Genomic DNA, 15,150 nt, shown 5'->3' on the forward strand with positions numbered 1-15,150 from the left:
GCAGTGCATGGCCCTGGCCCAAGGCCCAGCGTCCATTTCTGTTTGAGTCTCAATTTTTCCGTTGGTAAAGATGGGGAGGGTGGCCTCTGGGCCCTCCACGCCCATCAAGGAAGGATGTGGGGATGGAGACACTTCCGGCTAGCGGCAGTGCCTGGAGTCTCCGAGAGGGAGGTAAAAAGCCAGGCCGGTTCTCCATAATCTCTCGGCTCACCGAGAAGGAACAAGGACGTTCTGGGAATAGCAGATACCTGGCTCTGGCTCAGAGCTGAAGAGGGAGACCTAAGTGGGGCCATATTTCATCTGTCCAGAGGGGTGGGGGTGGAGGAATGAGAAGCTGGGGGCGGGGGGGTAGATACCTCCACACACACTCAGAAGAAAGGACCCAGTAGGGTAAGGGCACCATCAGTCACAGATACCCAGAGAAGAGTCCTCTGGGCAACCCATCTGCATTTAGGGAGGGGAGTTGTCTGCAGGCCTCAGGCGCTCGGTCTAGACCTAGTGGCTGGTATCTGCTGGGCAGTAAAGAAACAAGCTATGGCCTTTAAGGAGAGGGACACCAAAGATGTTTGCAGAGACACATTTTTTTTTTTTAATTCTTATTTATTGTCTCTCCTGATAGAATGTAGGCTCCAACAGGCAGAGATTTTGTTTTTTCTGCCATTCCGTGCAGTATTTCCAATGTTGGGGCCAGTGCCTAGCACGTAGTAGGTGCTCACAGAAAGGCAGCCTTTGAGTGAGATTTAAATATGTACCTACAACAAATATTTGTTAAGAGCCTGCTGTGTGCCAAGCTGTGGGCTGGGCACTTGGAATTGGGCCTTGGACTGAACAGACATAGTCGCTCCCCATTTAGAGTGCTTACAGTCGAGTGGGAGTCTATAGTCTAGCTCTGAAATATTATGTGGGAGCCACAAGAGAGAATGTGTCGTTGGGGGAGACAGAGTGCCCTGGTCTGGGACCCCTGCTGAGGGTCATATAAGCTGTGGCTTATATGGGGAAAGAGGAAGAAAGGGGCCAGAGTGTTCCAGCAAAAGAATGGCAAATGTGCAGCTTCCAGAAAAGGAGCCCGTTTGAGGCCAGAAAGGGATGAAAAAAGCAATGTAACATTATGTTTGCAACCATCCTGCCTCCCACCTCCACTTTACCCAGGCTTCTCAAATCCTGGGACACCTCCTGGGCTCCCTATGCAGGTGCTCCTTCTAGAATCTGGGCAGTGGGCTAATGGATCAAGTTTAAAGATAGCTTAAGAAGTTATGATGATTTGCATAATCAGGCCTTGGTGGAGGGGAGAGGGCTGCGGTTTAGGGAAGGAGCATGTGCCTCCACCATCTGTGAAGACAGTGTTGCCATTTGCAGAGCTGAAGAAAGTGGATGGGGGGGCGGGGTAAAATTTTTCGGAAGTATTACACACATTGAGAAGAGTCCTTTTTACTGTGTTTCACTATGCATTCTCTAAGGACTGAGTAAAGATCTAAATTTCTTCCAACTGAAATTTCCTTAAGTCAACAGGGTGCAGAGGGGCAACACTCCTCATGGTGTGTAACCTCAGAGAGAGGGCAAGTGAGTCTGTGGGGAGAATGGAAACAGGTACGTGCCTGAACTTACAGGGCAACCAGAAGCATTTGGTCTTCATTCGAGGAGCCAGGGGGAGTCACTCATGGGTTTTAGGCAGAGCTGTGGCATGACAACATCTGCTTGAGCAAAGGTTCCGGAAGAGGGAAGGACAGGGGGTGTGGGACAGGCCCACCAGGGCCAAGCAGAAACAGGGTGGTCCCAGCTTGTGCTCCTTACCCCAGGGACCAAGAAAGCTGGCGTCAATTGTCAGCCCCCACCCTAACCCTTGGAAAATCTGAGGGCAGCTAGTGTTCTGGGCCTCCAGGAAAACACAGAGACATCCTCCTACACACCCGATTTGGTATCACTTTTAGGGAGAGGGCGAGGTCCCTGACATTTGCTCTAACCCAACCACAGAGTTCCACTGGCCTCAGGCTCCATCTGCTCAGGTAAAAATATCATGAGGACTCATTCTCCCTGACCCCTCACAGGACCTTGTTTATGACTTCCAGGTCTCCCCTTCCCAGCCCTGCATGTTTGGCCATCCCACGCCACAGACTTGGCCCTACCCAATGTTCAGAAAGTTCTACTATCTACTCACCCCCCCCACCCCCCCTGCTTCTGCTTGCCCCTATGGATTCCCATTTCCTTGGGAGAAGAATTCCTACGTTATCAACACCTTTTGGGTTTTTTCCACATTTCCCAGTACTTTCCTGGCTAAGGGAAAGCTGACTGTCCTGAGGTGACACCATACCCAAACAACCTCCCCTTGGCCACCCCCAGGGCCCTGCCTTTCCCAAGTGCTTCTTTCCCCCAAATACCTCCTGACATTTGAAATCCTGGTCACTCCTCCCCCACTTCCCTCCCTTCATTCTTCTATTGTTGTTTGCATTTGTATTGGCTGATCTTTTTAATGATAAAAAAATTAATACTTGTCATAAAAACAATCTCAAGAAGATGGAAAGATAAAGCTAAGACACTTCTTTCTACTTGGTTTCACCTTTCTAGGAGACACCCATATCTGGCTTCACAGTTTGGTCTTCAATAGTCTCAACTCTTAAGAGTTCTTTTTTTAAATATTTTATTTATTTATTTACGAGAGACACACAGAGAGAGGCAGAGACATAGGCAGAAGGAGAATAGGCTCCATGTAGGGAGCCTGATGTGGGGCCTCGATCCCAGGACCCCGGAATCATGACCTGACCCAAAGCAGATGCTCAACCACTGAGCCACCCAGGTGCCCCCAACTCATAGAGTTCTTAAGTGAAGGTAAGACAAATCCACCCTAGCTAGTTTAGGCTGAAAAATAATTTAGAAAAAAAATTTTTTTAAATTTATTTATGATAGTCACACACAGAGAGAGAGAGAGATGCAGAAACACAGGCAGAGGGAGAAGCAGGGAAGCAGGCTCCATGCGCCGGAAGCCCGATGTGGGACTCGACCCCGGGCCTCCAGGATCGTGCCCTGAGCCAAAGGCAGGCGCTAAACCGCTGCGCCACCCAGGGATCCCCGCTGGAAAATAATTTATTAAAAATATTCTGCGAAAAAAATAATACATAAATAAATAAATAAATAAATAAATAAATAAATAAATAAATAATATTTTGCAGCTCACAGCATCTCCAGGAGGACCAGAGAAACACCCAGGAGCAGTGTCCCAAAGGTCACGGCCAAGTTGGCCTAGTGGAGGCACCTCTTGATGCAGACACCAGTGTTTGCCAACACTGCTACCCTGGTCCCTGGGGTGCCACTAGGGTCTCAACCTCTAGCTTCTGGAGATAGGATAGAGCTGTCATCCCCTCCTCAGAGCGGGTTCTTCTTGGTACCTGCTTCAGATACGAAGTCTGACATGGGGGCGTGTGACTGGCCAAACACCTGCACTCCAGCTGCAAGGGACGCTGGGAAGGCCTCATGGGGCTCCTCTGGATGGAATCAGGATTCGTAAGATGGAGAATACCCCAAATGCAGGACATGCTCACCAGCTGGAAAGAATGGCACATGTCCCCTTGCATGCTCCAGGAGTCCTGCCACCCCCATCTCAGCAGCTCCTGCGCCACATGCTGCACTCCCTCACCCCTGAGACCTCTGGCCACAGCCTGCTTACTGTCTTCCTCCGGGTCCTCGAAAGCCACCCCCTTCCTCCTCAGAGTGCTGCCCACTTCGCTACACCATGGATCCTGGCTAGATCTCACCACCTGCCCTGTCTGCTGGCAACAACCACATCAAACACGGCACCACTGTCTCAGGGATATTTATCATGTGGGTGCTGTGTGTTCCTTGTTCCATCACCACATTTGACCCTCAGGAGCTCCTCCACGAAAGGAATGCCTACTGACATGGCCAGTTTACTCAAGAGGAAACCGAAACTCAGAGATTGAACATCTCCCTGGGTGTGCCCTCTCCATCACTCAGTAGGGCCCTTTGAGGGCAAAGTCTGTGTCATGTTCTTCCTCTGCTGGGGACTCCTGTGTTCTGAACAAGCAAAAGTTCATATGTGATTCTTTTTTTTTTTTTTAAGACTTTTATTTATCGATTTGAGAGAGCACACAGGAGCAGGGGGAAAGGCGGGGGTAAGACAGAGGGAGGAGCACAGGGAGAGGGAGAAGCAGCCCCCCCCCTGAGCTGGGAGCCCTAAATAAGGCTCCATCCCAGAACCCAGGGTCATGACCTGAGACCGAGGCAGACACTTAACCAATCGAGCCATCCAGGTACCCCCAATATGTGACTCTAAAAATGTCCTGGAAGTCACATGTTCTCAGACTGTTTTCTGTAGAACAGCATTTCCCAAAACCGATCATAAAATTGATCTAGGATGTTTGTTAAAAGTAATACAGAGTCCTGGGGGCACCTGGATGGCTCAGCCAGTTAAGCATCCCACTCTTGGTTTCGGCTCAGGTCATGATCTCAAGGGTCATGAAATCAAGCCCTGCGATAGGCTCCGCACTCAGGGCAGAGTCTGCTTCTCTCCCTCTGCTCCTCTGCACTGCTTGCACGTGTATGCTCTTTCTCTCTCTCTCAAATAAATAAATCTTTAAAATGATAATAGTAATAATACAGAGTCTCAATTCCCTCCTAGAGCAGCCAATCCTTAAGATCAGAGGGAAGGTCTGGAAACAAGGTCTTTTAACAAGCTCTCCAGCGATTGTTGTGATCATGCAAATAGGGGGAACACTGCTGTAGAGAGCTGTTTTCTTAGGGTGGATTTAGACTATCCTGGGCCTGCAAATTACAGCCTGTTCTCATTGGAGATCAGTAGCTAGGGCCCTGAAAATGGGGAGAATCACTAAGCGCCATGAAAGGGCCCTAAAATAGGCTCTCGGCTGCTGACAATGGAGCCTCGCAACCAAAATGTGAGCTTCCAGCAATTCCACTTCTAGGAATTCATCCTGAGGGAATAGCTATGGTTACGCACAGAGCAATCCTGTGCCAGAGGAGAAAGAGGTTGTCCAAATCTGCCTGTGTAATTAGTAAGAGGCATAGTCCTCACCCCACAGACAGATAGCCAGATGAAGCCATGAAGCAGGCCTCCTTCACCCCCTGCTCCTGGATCTGTCCAGGCCAGTGCCCCCACCCAGATGGCACAATTCCATCCTCTGTGCCCGGGGCCCATTTCACTCACCCAGGTCCTAGAATTTGCCTATGCAAAGCCCTGAAGGTGGGGCGGGGGGCAGGGGGCAATACTGATAGGAAACCCACTCAGTTTGGGTTTTCAGTGGGGTGGTGTCTAGAGTTTCCTGCTGACTTTGACCTGCTGACCCTGACCAAGAGGGGGACCCCTCGGTAAGGGAGCCTGCCCTCTGCATTAGGGTCCAAACATGGAACAAAGGTCAAATGGGGAGCGGTGGTAAGGGAGGAGACTCCAGTCCCTGAGCCAGGCCTGGATTCTTTGTTTTCGTTTTTCTCAGTTTTTCCCACTCTACCACATGGGCTCCCTGTTTAGGAACCCCAGTGATTTTTCATAGCTTTTTTTTTTTTTTTTTTTTTATGATAGTCACACACACACACAGAGAGAGAGACAAAGACACAGGCAGAGGGAGAAGCAGGCTCCATGCACCGGGAGCCCGACGTGGGATTCGATCCTGGATCCAGGATCGCGCCCTGGGCCAAAGGCAGGCGCCAAACCGCTGCGCCACCCAGGGATCCCTTTTTCATAGCTTCTTAAATGCATGTTGGCTTGCAAGTCCCAGGAATCATCCGGTCCTTTCTCTCTGAAGACTGTGGCCAGCTCCAACCCTGGCACTCTCTCCCTAGAGTCCTAGCCCCATGGTCTTCAAAGATGGACTTCACTTCTCCTTTCTGCCAACAGCCAAGACATCACCAAAATAACAAACATAAGAAAGTTCCATCTTATGTTCACGATCCTCATCTCTGTTTCCTCAGTCCCTGGTTTATTTTTTATTATTATTATTTTTAAAAAGATTTTATTTATTTGACAGAAAGAGAGAGCAAAAGAGCATACTAGCACAAGCTGGGGGAGCAGCAGGCAGAGGGAGAAGGAGAGGCAGGCTTCCCACTGAGCAGGGAGCCTGATGTGAAGCTCCATCCCAGGACCGTGGGATCATGACCTGAGTCTGAGGCAGCCACCTAACTGACTGAGCCACCCAAGTGCCCCATCAATCCTTGGTTTAAACAAAGTCAGACACCAGGCCTTTTTTTTTTTTTACCCCCAAACTTCTCAGATATTACAGTCCCAAAATTCACTCAAGTAATAGAACACCTGGAAGTCATGGATGGGCTCCTTATGGAGGTCATGTTTACTGCTGTGTCTAATTCCATCACAGGAAAGAAGGGTAAGGACTCAACCCTAGATGAGATACAGGATTGTCCACTGGTCAGTGCACAGGCTCTGGGATGGGCACACCTCTAATACTTACTAATTGTCTGACCTTGGGAAAGTCATTCAATTCCTCAAAGCCTCTAACCTCTGGACTGAATTGTGCCCATCCTCCACTCATATGAAGCTCTAATCCCCAGTGTGACTGAATTTGAAAACAGGATCTTTAGGGAGGTAATTAAGGTTAAATGAGGTCATAAAGGTGGAGCCCTGATTCAATAAGACTGGTATTCTTTTAAGAAGAGATGAGAGTGTCTCTCTCCATTTATGCACAGAGCATAGGCCATGTGAGGATACAGCAAGGAGCTGACTGTCTGCAAGCCAGGAAGAGACTTCTCCCCAGAAACTCACCCTGATGGCATACTGATCTTGGGCTTCTAGCCTCCAGAACAGTGAGAAAATAAATTTCTGTTGTTCAAGCCATCCCATCCTGTGGTATTCTGTGACGGTAGCCTAATCTAATACACTTAGTTCTCTCATCTGAAAAGCAAGGATAAAACTGGCATTTGCATCATGAGGCTATTGTGAGAATCCAGCAGGAAATACACATACTTCCTTCTTTGGTTTTTCTACAACATCTTCAGCACCTGGAACAGTGCCTGGCATATAGAGGATGTTTGATAAATATTTACTCAATGAATAAATACATCAAAAGGAAAAAAGGAACCTGTCGAACTAAATACATATGCATATTTCTGAGCTTTTCACTAACTTCTATTTCTTTGATCATCGTTCACCAGGGAAAGATAGCAAGCATAAAGCATTTAAGAAAAGTGCAAGGAGAATCTCTCATTTTCAACTAGAAAATAATGTCTCTCATTTTCAACTAGATTTGCCCATTAATGTCAATTCCCAACTGTGAGTTGGGAAAGGACAGGCTGGCTGATCCTGGAGTGAGTTGGAGTCCCTGGAGGAGGAAGCACTGATCAGAGAGCTGCAGGAAGCCTCTGAGCACTGGCCCAGCCTTGTGGGCCTGAGGCCCTGGAGTAGAGGGGAGAGCTCTTCCTTCAGTGGATCAGAGGGGCTGGAGACTGGGACCACAGCTGTGGAAGGCAGTGTGGGGGAGGTTACAGGAACCTCCTGGGGCAACTTGGTCTGAGGTTAGAGGCCATAGCAGACCCATCTTCCTGGTGCTTGTGAGATGCAAATGATGAGAATAATAGGGCCTCTGTCCCCAGGCTATTTGTGGTAGAGCCTAGGCTCATAGGAATCATACCTCCTTCAGCTTGGTCATGGTGAGAGTTGGTTCTGGGGCAGCCCGGGGGTGCACAGACCTGCCCACCCTTGGGGGCCCGGGACTCTTCCCAGGGAGAGGTATCCTATCTGCATTGACTACCCCTTAATGCCCCTTCCTGATTCTTTCCAGGACAAGCTCAGGGGAAGCAAGCTCCGGTGAGTACTCAGGTTCCTCTCTTTCCTCTGCCTCCTCTCTTGTCTCTACTTCACTGCCCCTTTCCTGGGTACACCCCTACTGGCCCAGTGAGACCTTCACATACCTCTGCTCCACTGGGAGCACTAGTGCTCCCCCACTACCAGATTTGTTAGGGCACCAACTCCTCCAGCTGTGTACCCACCAGGTACTAGCTCTGCCTCCAGACTGTTCTTCCTGCTGCCCTGGTCCCAGGTGACTGCCACACAACTCCCCCGAGCAGGGGGGGGGGGGGGGGTGCCATTCACATAGTCATGGATGTGGATGTCCTGGGAGTTGTGTAGTGTCTGGCTGACACAAACTCTAAGGCCTCTTGCACAGAGTTGACTAGAGTCTGGTTGCAGGTTGGGGCCACCCCTTCCACCCCCCAGATGTGTAGGTAAGTGATAGTGGGCAAGAGGGGCCCAGAAGAATGGGGTCCCCTGCACATAAAGTCTCCTCCATGTGGTTCTGGACCTCTCCTGTCCATCAGAGCCCAGATACTGCTAAGTCACCAGGGCCTAGCTCTTCCACCTGTCTTGCTCAGAATTTGCGGTGCACGTGGTGGGGTGGCCTGTCATAGGTGGAACAGGCCCTTAGCTGGGAGGCCCCTTTGTTTTCAAAATGCCTACCTCACTGGCCCTGCTACAGTGCTGGAAAGGCTCATCACGAATAATTCCTTTGAGTTGGATGAAGCAGTGAGGCCCACTGTAAAAGTGCAGATGGTTTTTCATACTGGGGAAAGTGAGTACGTCACTGGGGGCTGGAGGGCGCTGGAAGGGGAGGCCAGTCTCATCACTCCCCTGTCCAGATTCCCCACCTTGGAACAAAGACGCCCCCATCCCCTCTCCTCTGCCTGCGCCAGGGACCTGGAGATGTGAGGTAAGTGCTGCTGCTGAGCCTAGGGTGGAGGGAGGCGGGCCACGTGGCTACCACTGTGCCTGCCCCTCTCCTATTCCTTCCAGAAAGCTCAGGAGGAGGAGGAGGAGGAGGAGGAAGATAAATATGAGCCGCCCCCCTGTGAGGCTCTGCCGTTCAGTTTTGCTCCTGCCCACCTTCCCGGCACCAAGGAGGACTCTTTGTACTTGGGTGAGGCCTGGGGAGGTGAAGCAGGGAGCTGACTCGTGAGGCGGGACAGAGGATCCCCGCAAGGAAAGAGGGCAGGGCGCAGGCCTTGCCACTTCTCCCTTTGTCTGTACTGGGGCGGCAAGGGGAGGCCTCAGCTGTCAGCTGTGGAAGCTTCTGGGCTGGGCAGAGAGAGAGAGAGAGAGAGAGAGAGAGAGAGAGAGAGAGATGAAGGAGAGGCAGAGGGAGGAGGGAGAAAGGCAGGAGGAAGAGAGGGAAGGGGAGAGGGGCACTGTCACCAAGGCAACAGTGGGAAAGCAGGAGGCCCCACAGGGTCCCTGGGGCCTCCTCTGAGATCGCTCACTTCTTCAAGCAAGGGCAGGGATGCCAGGAGAGCCTGGCTGCTGCTAGCATCCCACCCCCAGGGCTCCTCCGCTAGGCCAGGTGGGGGCAGGAGCACTGGCCTGCTCCAGTTGCCATGGAGACGGGGCTGTGGGGAAGCCAGTGAGGGGAAGGGGGGAGGAGGAAACAGGCTAGGTGGGGGGGAGGGGGGAGATTGGAACCTATGTGGGAGGAATCCACCGACTCATGATTCTTGGGGCCTTTTCCAGATCACCCTGGACCCCTGGGCCTGTGCAAGTCACCGCCACCGAAGTCCCAGGCCACAATGGTGAACAGCAACCCCCCCAAGTCCCTCCTTCCCCACTCAACCCACCCCGGCCACCATTTCCCAAGGAGTAAATCGAAGAAGCATCTCATTTACAAGATTCCCCCATATCTGCAATCAAGAGGCCCCCCCAAAATTATATGTGTCAGAAGTGGAGCCCTGTTAGCCCCTGTGGCTCCCACCTGCCTGGCTGGCCCTCCCTGCCTCCCACCCCTGCATGTCAGCGTCCCCCAGGACTCACCCCTCCTCTGGAGCTGGAGAAGGCCGGACAGGCTCAGCCATCGCTCCCTGGAGCCTGGGGACCCCTCCCTAGAGAGTGAAGAAATCCCTCACTGTGCTGCCATCAGTGCCAGCTCGAAAGGCCTGCTGTGCTGAGAAAAGCTTACTGTCTCGGAAGTTACCACTTTCATCATAGATTTTATTGGAATAAAAAGAAAAACAGGCAGAGATTCACAACAAAGGAAGAGCTGAAGAAGAGAGGCAACGAGTTACCTCTGTCCATTAGCTCTTTGCTGTAGTGGTTTCAGGCGACACAGATAAATACAACTCGCTGCACCCCAGCCCGCCATCCTCGCCCTTCCCCTGCCTCAGTTCCCCTCCCTACCCCCACCGCCAACCCTGTCCTCCTTCTTCGCCCCCTTGTGCCCACAGCTGAAGGCAGCACAGAGTCAGTGGGAGGTGAGGAAGCAGGGACAGCCCTTCCCCTTCGGGAAGCCAGGTGAGAAGGATGTCCTGCCTCTTTCAGAGGCCTGCTCTGTCTCCCCCCTGAGGTGAGGAATCCTGGCCCCCTGCGGGTAGACTTGAGCTCAGGTTACTTGGTTTCCCACTTTGCCTGGTCCTGCACTGCCCCCCACCCCCTGTGGGTCCTCATTTTTACCTGCTGAGTCCCCATGCCCGCTAAGGCAGGCAGTTCAGGAGGAGACTGAGGACAGGAGCCCAGAAATGCTTTGCCTAAGATCACAAAGAAGCAGAGTCCCCGAATCCCAGCTCCTCTTCTGCGTCTGCTGCTATCCCAGTGCCAGGCAAGGGGTGCTCCGGGATGAGGAGATCTGAAGGGCAGCCTTGCCCGCCTGGAGGACCCTCACTATTGAAGCCCATCTGAGTGTCATCCCCAAAGAGGCCCTTTGGCCACGAATCTCGGTTTCCATCATGTCATGATTGCTATCACTGTCCAGAGACTGCCTGTGCAGAGGGCCCTGAGGCCTGTGAACCCAGAACCCTGGGATGTCGGGATAGTGAGGGGCCTCAGCCAGCATGTTTTCATCTGAAAATGGCCCAGGAAGGACAATCTCTCTCTAAGGTCAGACAGCTAACCTGAGGCACTTTCATGTTTACTGTGCTCAGTGGTTGGTAAACCTTCATGACCTCGAGGGTGGTTTTGATTTTTGAAACAGTCCAAAGTCATTTGGAGCAAGCCTGGCAAATCATTCAGGAAGTCAAGCTGAGCAACACCCCGGGGGTTGTGAGAAGTAGGGGGTGGTCGGAGCTCAGGGTGGCTTTCTCCTGGAGCTTCAAAGCTGGCTCTGAGGATCCTCTCAGACAAGTCCGGAGGACACTCCACTCTTCCAGCCTGAGTTTCATTGAATTCCTTTCTCCCTGTGCTTATGACTGGTGGTTTCTCCTTTTCCTTCCAGAGCTGGCTGCACCTGCCAGAGTGGTGAGTGGCCTCTCCATCCCCATTCACCCTCTAGAGTTCTGGCTAGGAAGTTGGCAGTATTAGGGTAGGGGGCCTGGGAGGGCCAGGAAATATCCATGAAACCAAGGAAAAAGGCTCAGAGCAGAGTCAGTAGCTTCCTGTTTGCCCGAGGCCCCTGACAGGGTGTAAGCCAGCTGTCCTGTGCTGCCCAGTGCTCCTGGGGAAGGAGTTTGCCCAGAGCTCCTCCTGGACACCCACATTCTAGGAGAGCCAGGGCCCACAGGCACCTCTGAAGGGGAAGCTGCCTATGGGTGCTCCTTCCCAGACAAAGGAGTAACTTCAATCATTCTAGCTAGCTCTCAGAAAAAGGTCCACCTTGTGAGGGGGGTGGGAGTTGTCCCCCCACATCCCACCTCCCCTCCCCACACACACCGGTGATGGCTTCATCCTCCCTCCTACTCACTGATCAAACCCTTAGGTGCCAGGTCTTCCAAAGAAATCTGATGAGGATCTCTACCTGGAGTGTGAGCCCAGTCCAGGTGAACACCTCCCTCAATCCCAGATCCCTCCTGCCCTGAGGCCCTCGGCTGCTCAAAACAGGACACATTCTGGTTCTATCTTCTTCCCTTGGCTTCTCTCCTACTCCACCAATACACATTTGCCTTCAGACACCCTTTAGCCTTTGGTCCAGGTTGACCGCCACTGTGCACAGTAGGGGGGACCACTTAAAGCAAGGGCTGTATGGGGCTTCCCAGCTGTTCTGGCAGGACAGCACTCCTTCTGGTTAGAAGGACTCCCCGAGAGCCCAGGCTGCTGAGAAGCAGCAGGCCCTGCAGGCATCTGCACCCCTCCCTGGTCAGCATGGATGTCCCTGCCTGGTGCGCAGCCCAGCCCAGCCTGCCCTCACTGTTTTAGTCCTGGCCCTGACTCAGACTCCGAGCTCCCAAGTCCTGATGCCGCCAATCTCACTGCCAAGGATATCAGCGGTGCCCAAGTGAGTGCCCACCAGGGTGTGTGTGTGTCTGTCTGTCTGTCTTTCCCAGCTCTGACCCTGCGATCTCTGGGTTCACTGGGCTCTTTCTCTTAAAGGAGGTAAAATCTGAGCTCTCTTTCCCAACTTGCCCCCACAGGCCCACTGTAGCCCCCCAGGAAGCTCGGAATGTAAGAGGCTAGCAGCCAGGGGAGAAGTGACCTGGGGTGGGGGGTAGGAGGCTCAGGGAGGGAATATGGGCCCAGGGTTGGGCCTATGGGACCGAGTCTCTTCTGACCAGCCTTCCTATGTCCCAGGGAGCAGCGATTGCCACCTCTAAAGGTAAGTACAGGCATCTTGAGCGTGGACTCCAGGTCGTCCTGGCAGCCTGCCCTGGCCACAGCCCTATAGGCCACAGACTCCCCCTACCCCCAGCCCTTCATTCTCCACTTTCCTGTGGGATTCCTTGCAGCTCTGACTTCAGCTGAGAGCAGGCCTGAGGGGATCTCACTGGGCAATTTTAGGGTCCACACCAAAGTAGGAAACTCCCAGCCTGTACCTCAAGATCATCCCCCACCTGGAGGTCACATGTGACCTAGCTAGTAGGTTCCATCAGAGCCTGAGACCTGGAGAGAAGGGGTAAAGCGCTAGGCCCTGCTCTGGGCTTCAGGCCTACCTGCATCACCCTCTAACCTCTCCCCCCTTTGCAGCTGGGCCCAAAGCCTTCTTTGCCTAATCCCACCCCACCACCCCCAGCCTCCACTCTGTAATCTGCTTCTTCTGGCAGGAAGGAGATCCTCTCTTTCCTCTAGAGCACCCACCTGGAGCACCCCAGCTGCTGAGGTGAGGAGGGGCAGGGAGAGGGCTGGGAGGAGGCCTACAGGGAACCCTCTTGTGCTGGAGTCCACCATTGGCTAGGAACACATGAGCGTGTGTGTGCAGCACCATGCTGGGCACCAGGCACAGCCGCATCTTTGTTCTGCTTGCGCAGACCCAGTCTGGGGAAGGCAGATGTGACCACAAATAACTGCCGTCCAGGGTTCTGTGTTCCCCAGCCCCCCTCCAGTGCCCTGGCACGTCTCTGAATAGCTGTGTGTGTATGTTCAGGACGGCAGCCTGCTGGGTCAGCCCTGGTACTCAGGAACCCGTGACCGCCATGCTGTTGAGAGTGCCCTGCTCCGATTCCGAAAGGTGGGCAACTGCAGCCCCTCCCCAGGCCTCTTCGGAAACCATTTTGCTCAGGGGCTCCAGCTGACTGAGCAGCTGGAGTGGGGAGGGCAGTGGGACGTGCTGGCCATTGTGGGTCAGGGCTGCAGGGATACAGTTGGGAATGAGGTCAATGGATGGGGTCTCCTCCACAGGATGGGGCCTACACGGTGCGCCCCAGCTCGGAGCCTCAGGGCTCCCAGCCCCTTACCTTGGCAGTGCTTCTGCATGGCCGGGTTTTCAACATTCCCATCCGTCGGCTGGATGGCGGGAGCCACTATGCCCTGGGTCGGGAGGGCAGGAACCATGAGGAGGTAGGTGCTGGAGGAAGATGGAGACTAGCAGCCAAGAGGGCACAGCAGAGCTGGGTGCTGGGTCCAGCCAGGTGCATTTGCCCAGGAGAAAAATCACATTTTGCACTTTTTTTCTTGACTGGGTAGAAATGACAGAGCCCAGTGACTTAAATTACTTCCCCGAGGTTGGTTCTCCTGTAGGGGAGACACTCCCTCTGCAGGGCTCAGTCTGCCCAGGAATAGGCAGGGGTGGTGGTTGGGGGTGGGGGGTGGGGGTGGGGGGCAGGCATTTGTGCCTGCCATGAACCCAGTTAGGAGGAGAGCAGGGCCCAGAAAGTCCAGACTCCTGTCTGTGCCAAAGACTCGACTTTGTGCCTGATACTGGCTGAGGTGACCATGCTGGAGGACCCGGGTAGACACAGAGCCCTAGAGTTATTTCTACCAGGCCTCGGAAATAGAAGCCTGGCTAACAGCACGCCCTCAGGTGCAGTTGCAAGAAAGTTGCATGAGGCCTGGAATGGGGCACAAAATGGCAATGGAACTTCCAAATATCAGCAAGCCCCCTCCCCAGAGTCCCACAGTTCCTTCAGGAAGTTTCCCCCAGCCTGAAGCTCTGGGAGGGGGGAGCTCAACGATGTCCTCTGTCCTGTCCAGCTCTTCCCCTCTGTGGCTGCCATGGTCCAGCACTACTCACAGCACCCCCTGCCTCTTGTGGACAGACACAGCGGCAGCCGGCAGCTCACCTGCCTGCTCTTCCCCACCACGCCCTGATGCTCCAGCAGATTATACACACCCACCTCTGGGCCCATAGTCTGCTCTTTGCCCTCGCCACCTTGGGCTGTCTCCCCCTCACCGCTCCCAGGTCTCCACCCCTCCAGGCCTTCCCCTTCCCTTGCCCCAGTCCCTGCAGGCCTGGATGAGAGGCTTTGGGAACGGTTATCCAGAAGCAGAAAGAACCCCTGAGCCTCCACCCCATATTCACTGCCCCTCCCTGCTGTATCTCCAAGGCTAGGAAGCCGGGATCAGGCAAGGCCCCCATTCCCAGGCCCCACTCATGGCTGTGTTGCCCTCTTTACTAGGGCCTCCCAAGCTGCTCTGGATAAGGGCCTCCTCCAGGAAGCTGAGCCTCCTCAGGAGGCCAGCCAGGGGTACTGCTTGGACACAAAGTAAACCCTTTCACATTCTCTTGTGGGCTTAGCACAGGGCTGGCATTTTGGGTTGCGATGTACACAGTGTGCTTTCAATAAATGCTTGTTGAATGAATTCTTGAATCTGCTGAGCGAGGCAGAGATGGCCCCAGTCAGGCCTTCCTGAAGCTCCTTAGGTGTCCCAGGGTACAGACTGGGTCTGGGAGTGATGGAGCGGTGGGGGCCAGGCCAGGGCAGGAAGGGCCAGCCCCATTTCTGTCCCTGATTGGGTGGAGGCCAGCCTGGGGCGGCAGGGTTTTGTTTTATTTTGTTTGTGGGGGGTCGGGGTGGGGGAAGGGTGGGAAAGGCTTGGCGCTGCCTCCACCGCCC

The 15,150-nt window shown here is 53.5% G+C and overlaps 1 protein-coding gene across 1 annotated transcript in view; it reads left to right on the forward strand.

Moving 5' to 3' along the window:
• SH2D6 (SH2 domain containing 6) overlaps positions 1–14,896 on the forward strand; it is a 26,089-nt gene extending 11,193 nt beyond the window's left edge. The window contains exons 7-19 of the mRNA XM_072718822.1: positions 8,514–8,678; positions 8,762–8,885; positions 9,473–9,531; positions 10,180–10,246; positions 10,884–11,185; positions 11,643–11,703; positions 12,080–12,158; positions 12,295–12,325; positions 12,452–12,476; positions 12,922–12,977; positions 13,242–13,325; positions 13,496–13,654; positions 14,288–14,896. Coding sequence (XP_072574923.1) covers positions 8,514–8,678; positions 8,762–8,885; positions 9,473–9,531; positions 10,180–10,246; positions 10,884–11,185; positions 11,643–11,703; positions 12,080–12,158; positions 12,295–12,325; positions 12,452–12,476; positions 12,922–12,977; positions 13,242–13,325; positions 13,496–13,654; positions 14,288–14,404 — 1,329 coding nt within the window. The 3' untranslated portion in view covers positions 14,405–14,896. The remainder of the gene's footprint in view (positions 1–8,513; positions 8,679–8,761; positions 8,886–9,472; positions 9,532–10,179; positions 10,247–10,883; positions 11,186–11,642; positions 11,704–12,079; positions 12,159–12,294; positions 12,326–12,451; positions 12,477–12,921; positions 12,978–13,241; positions 13,326–13,495; positions 13,655–14,287) is intronic.
• The last annotated feature ends 254 nt before the right edge of the window (positions 14,897–15,150 follow it).

The sequence above is a fragment of the Vulpes vulpes genome, chromosome 8 (assembly GCF_048418805.1).
Source record: "Vulpes vulpes isolate BD-2025 chromosome 8, VulVul3, whole genome shotgun sequence".
Classification (NCBI taxonomy): domain Eukaryota; kingdom Metazoa; phylum Chordata; class Mammalia; order Carnivora; family Canidae; genus Vulpes; species Vulpes vulpes.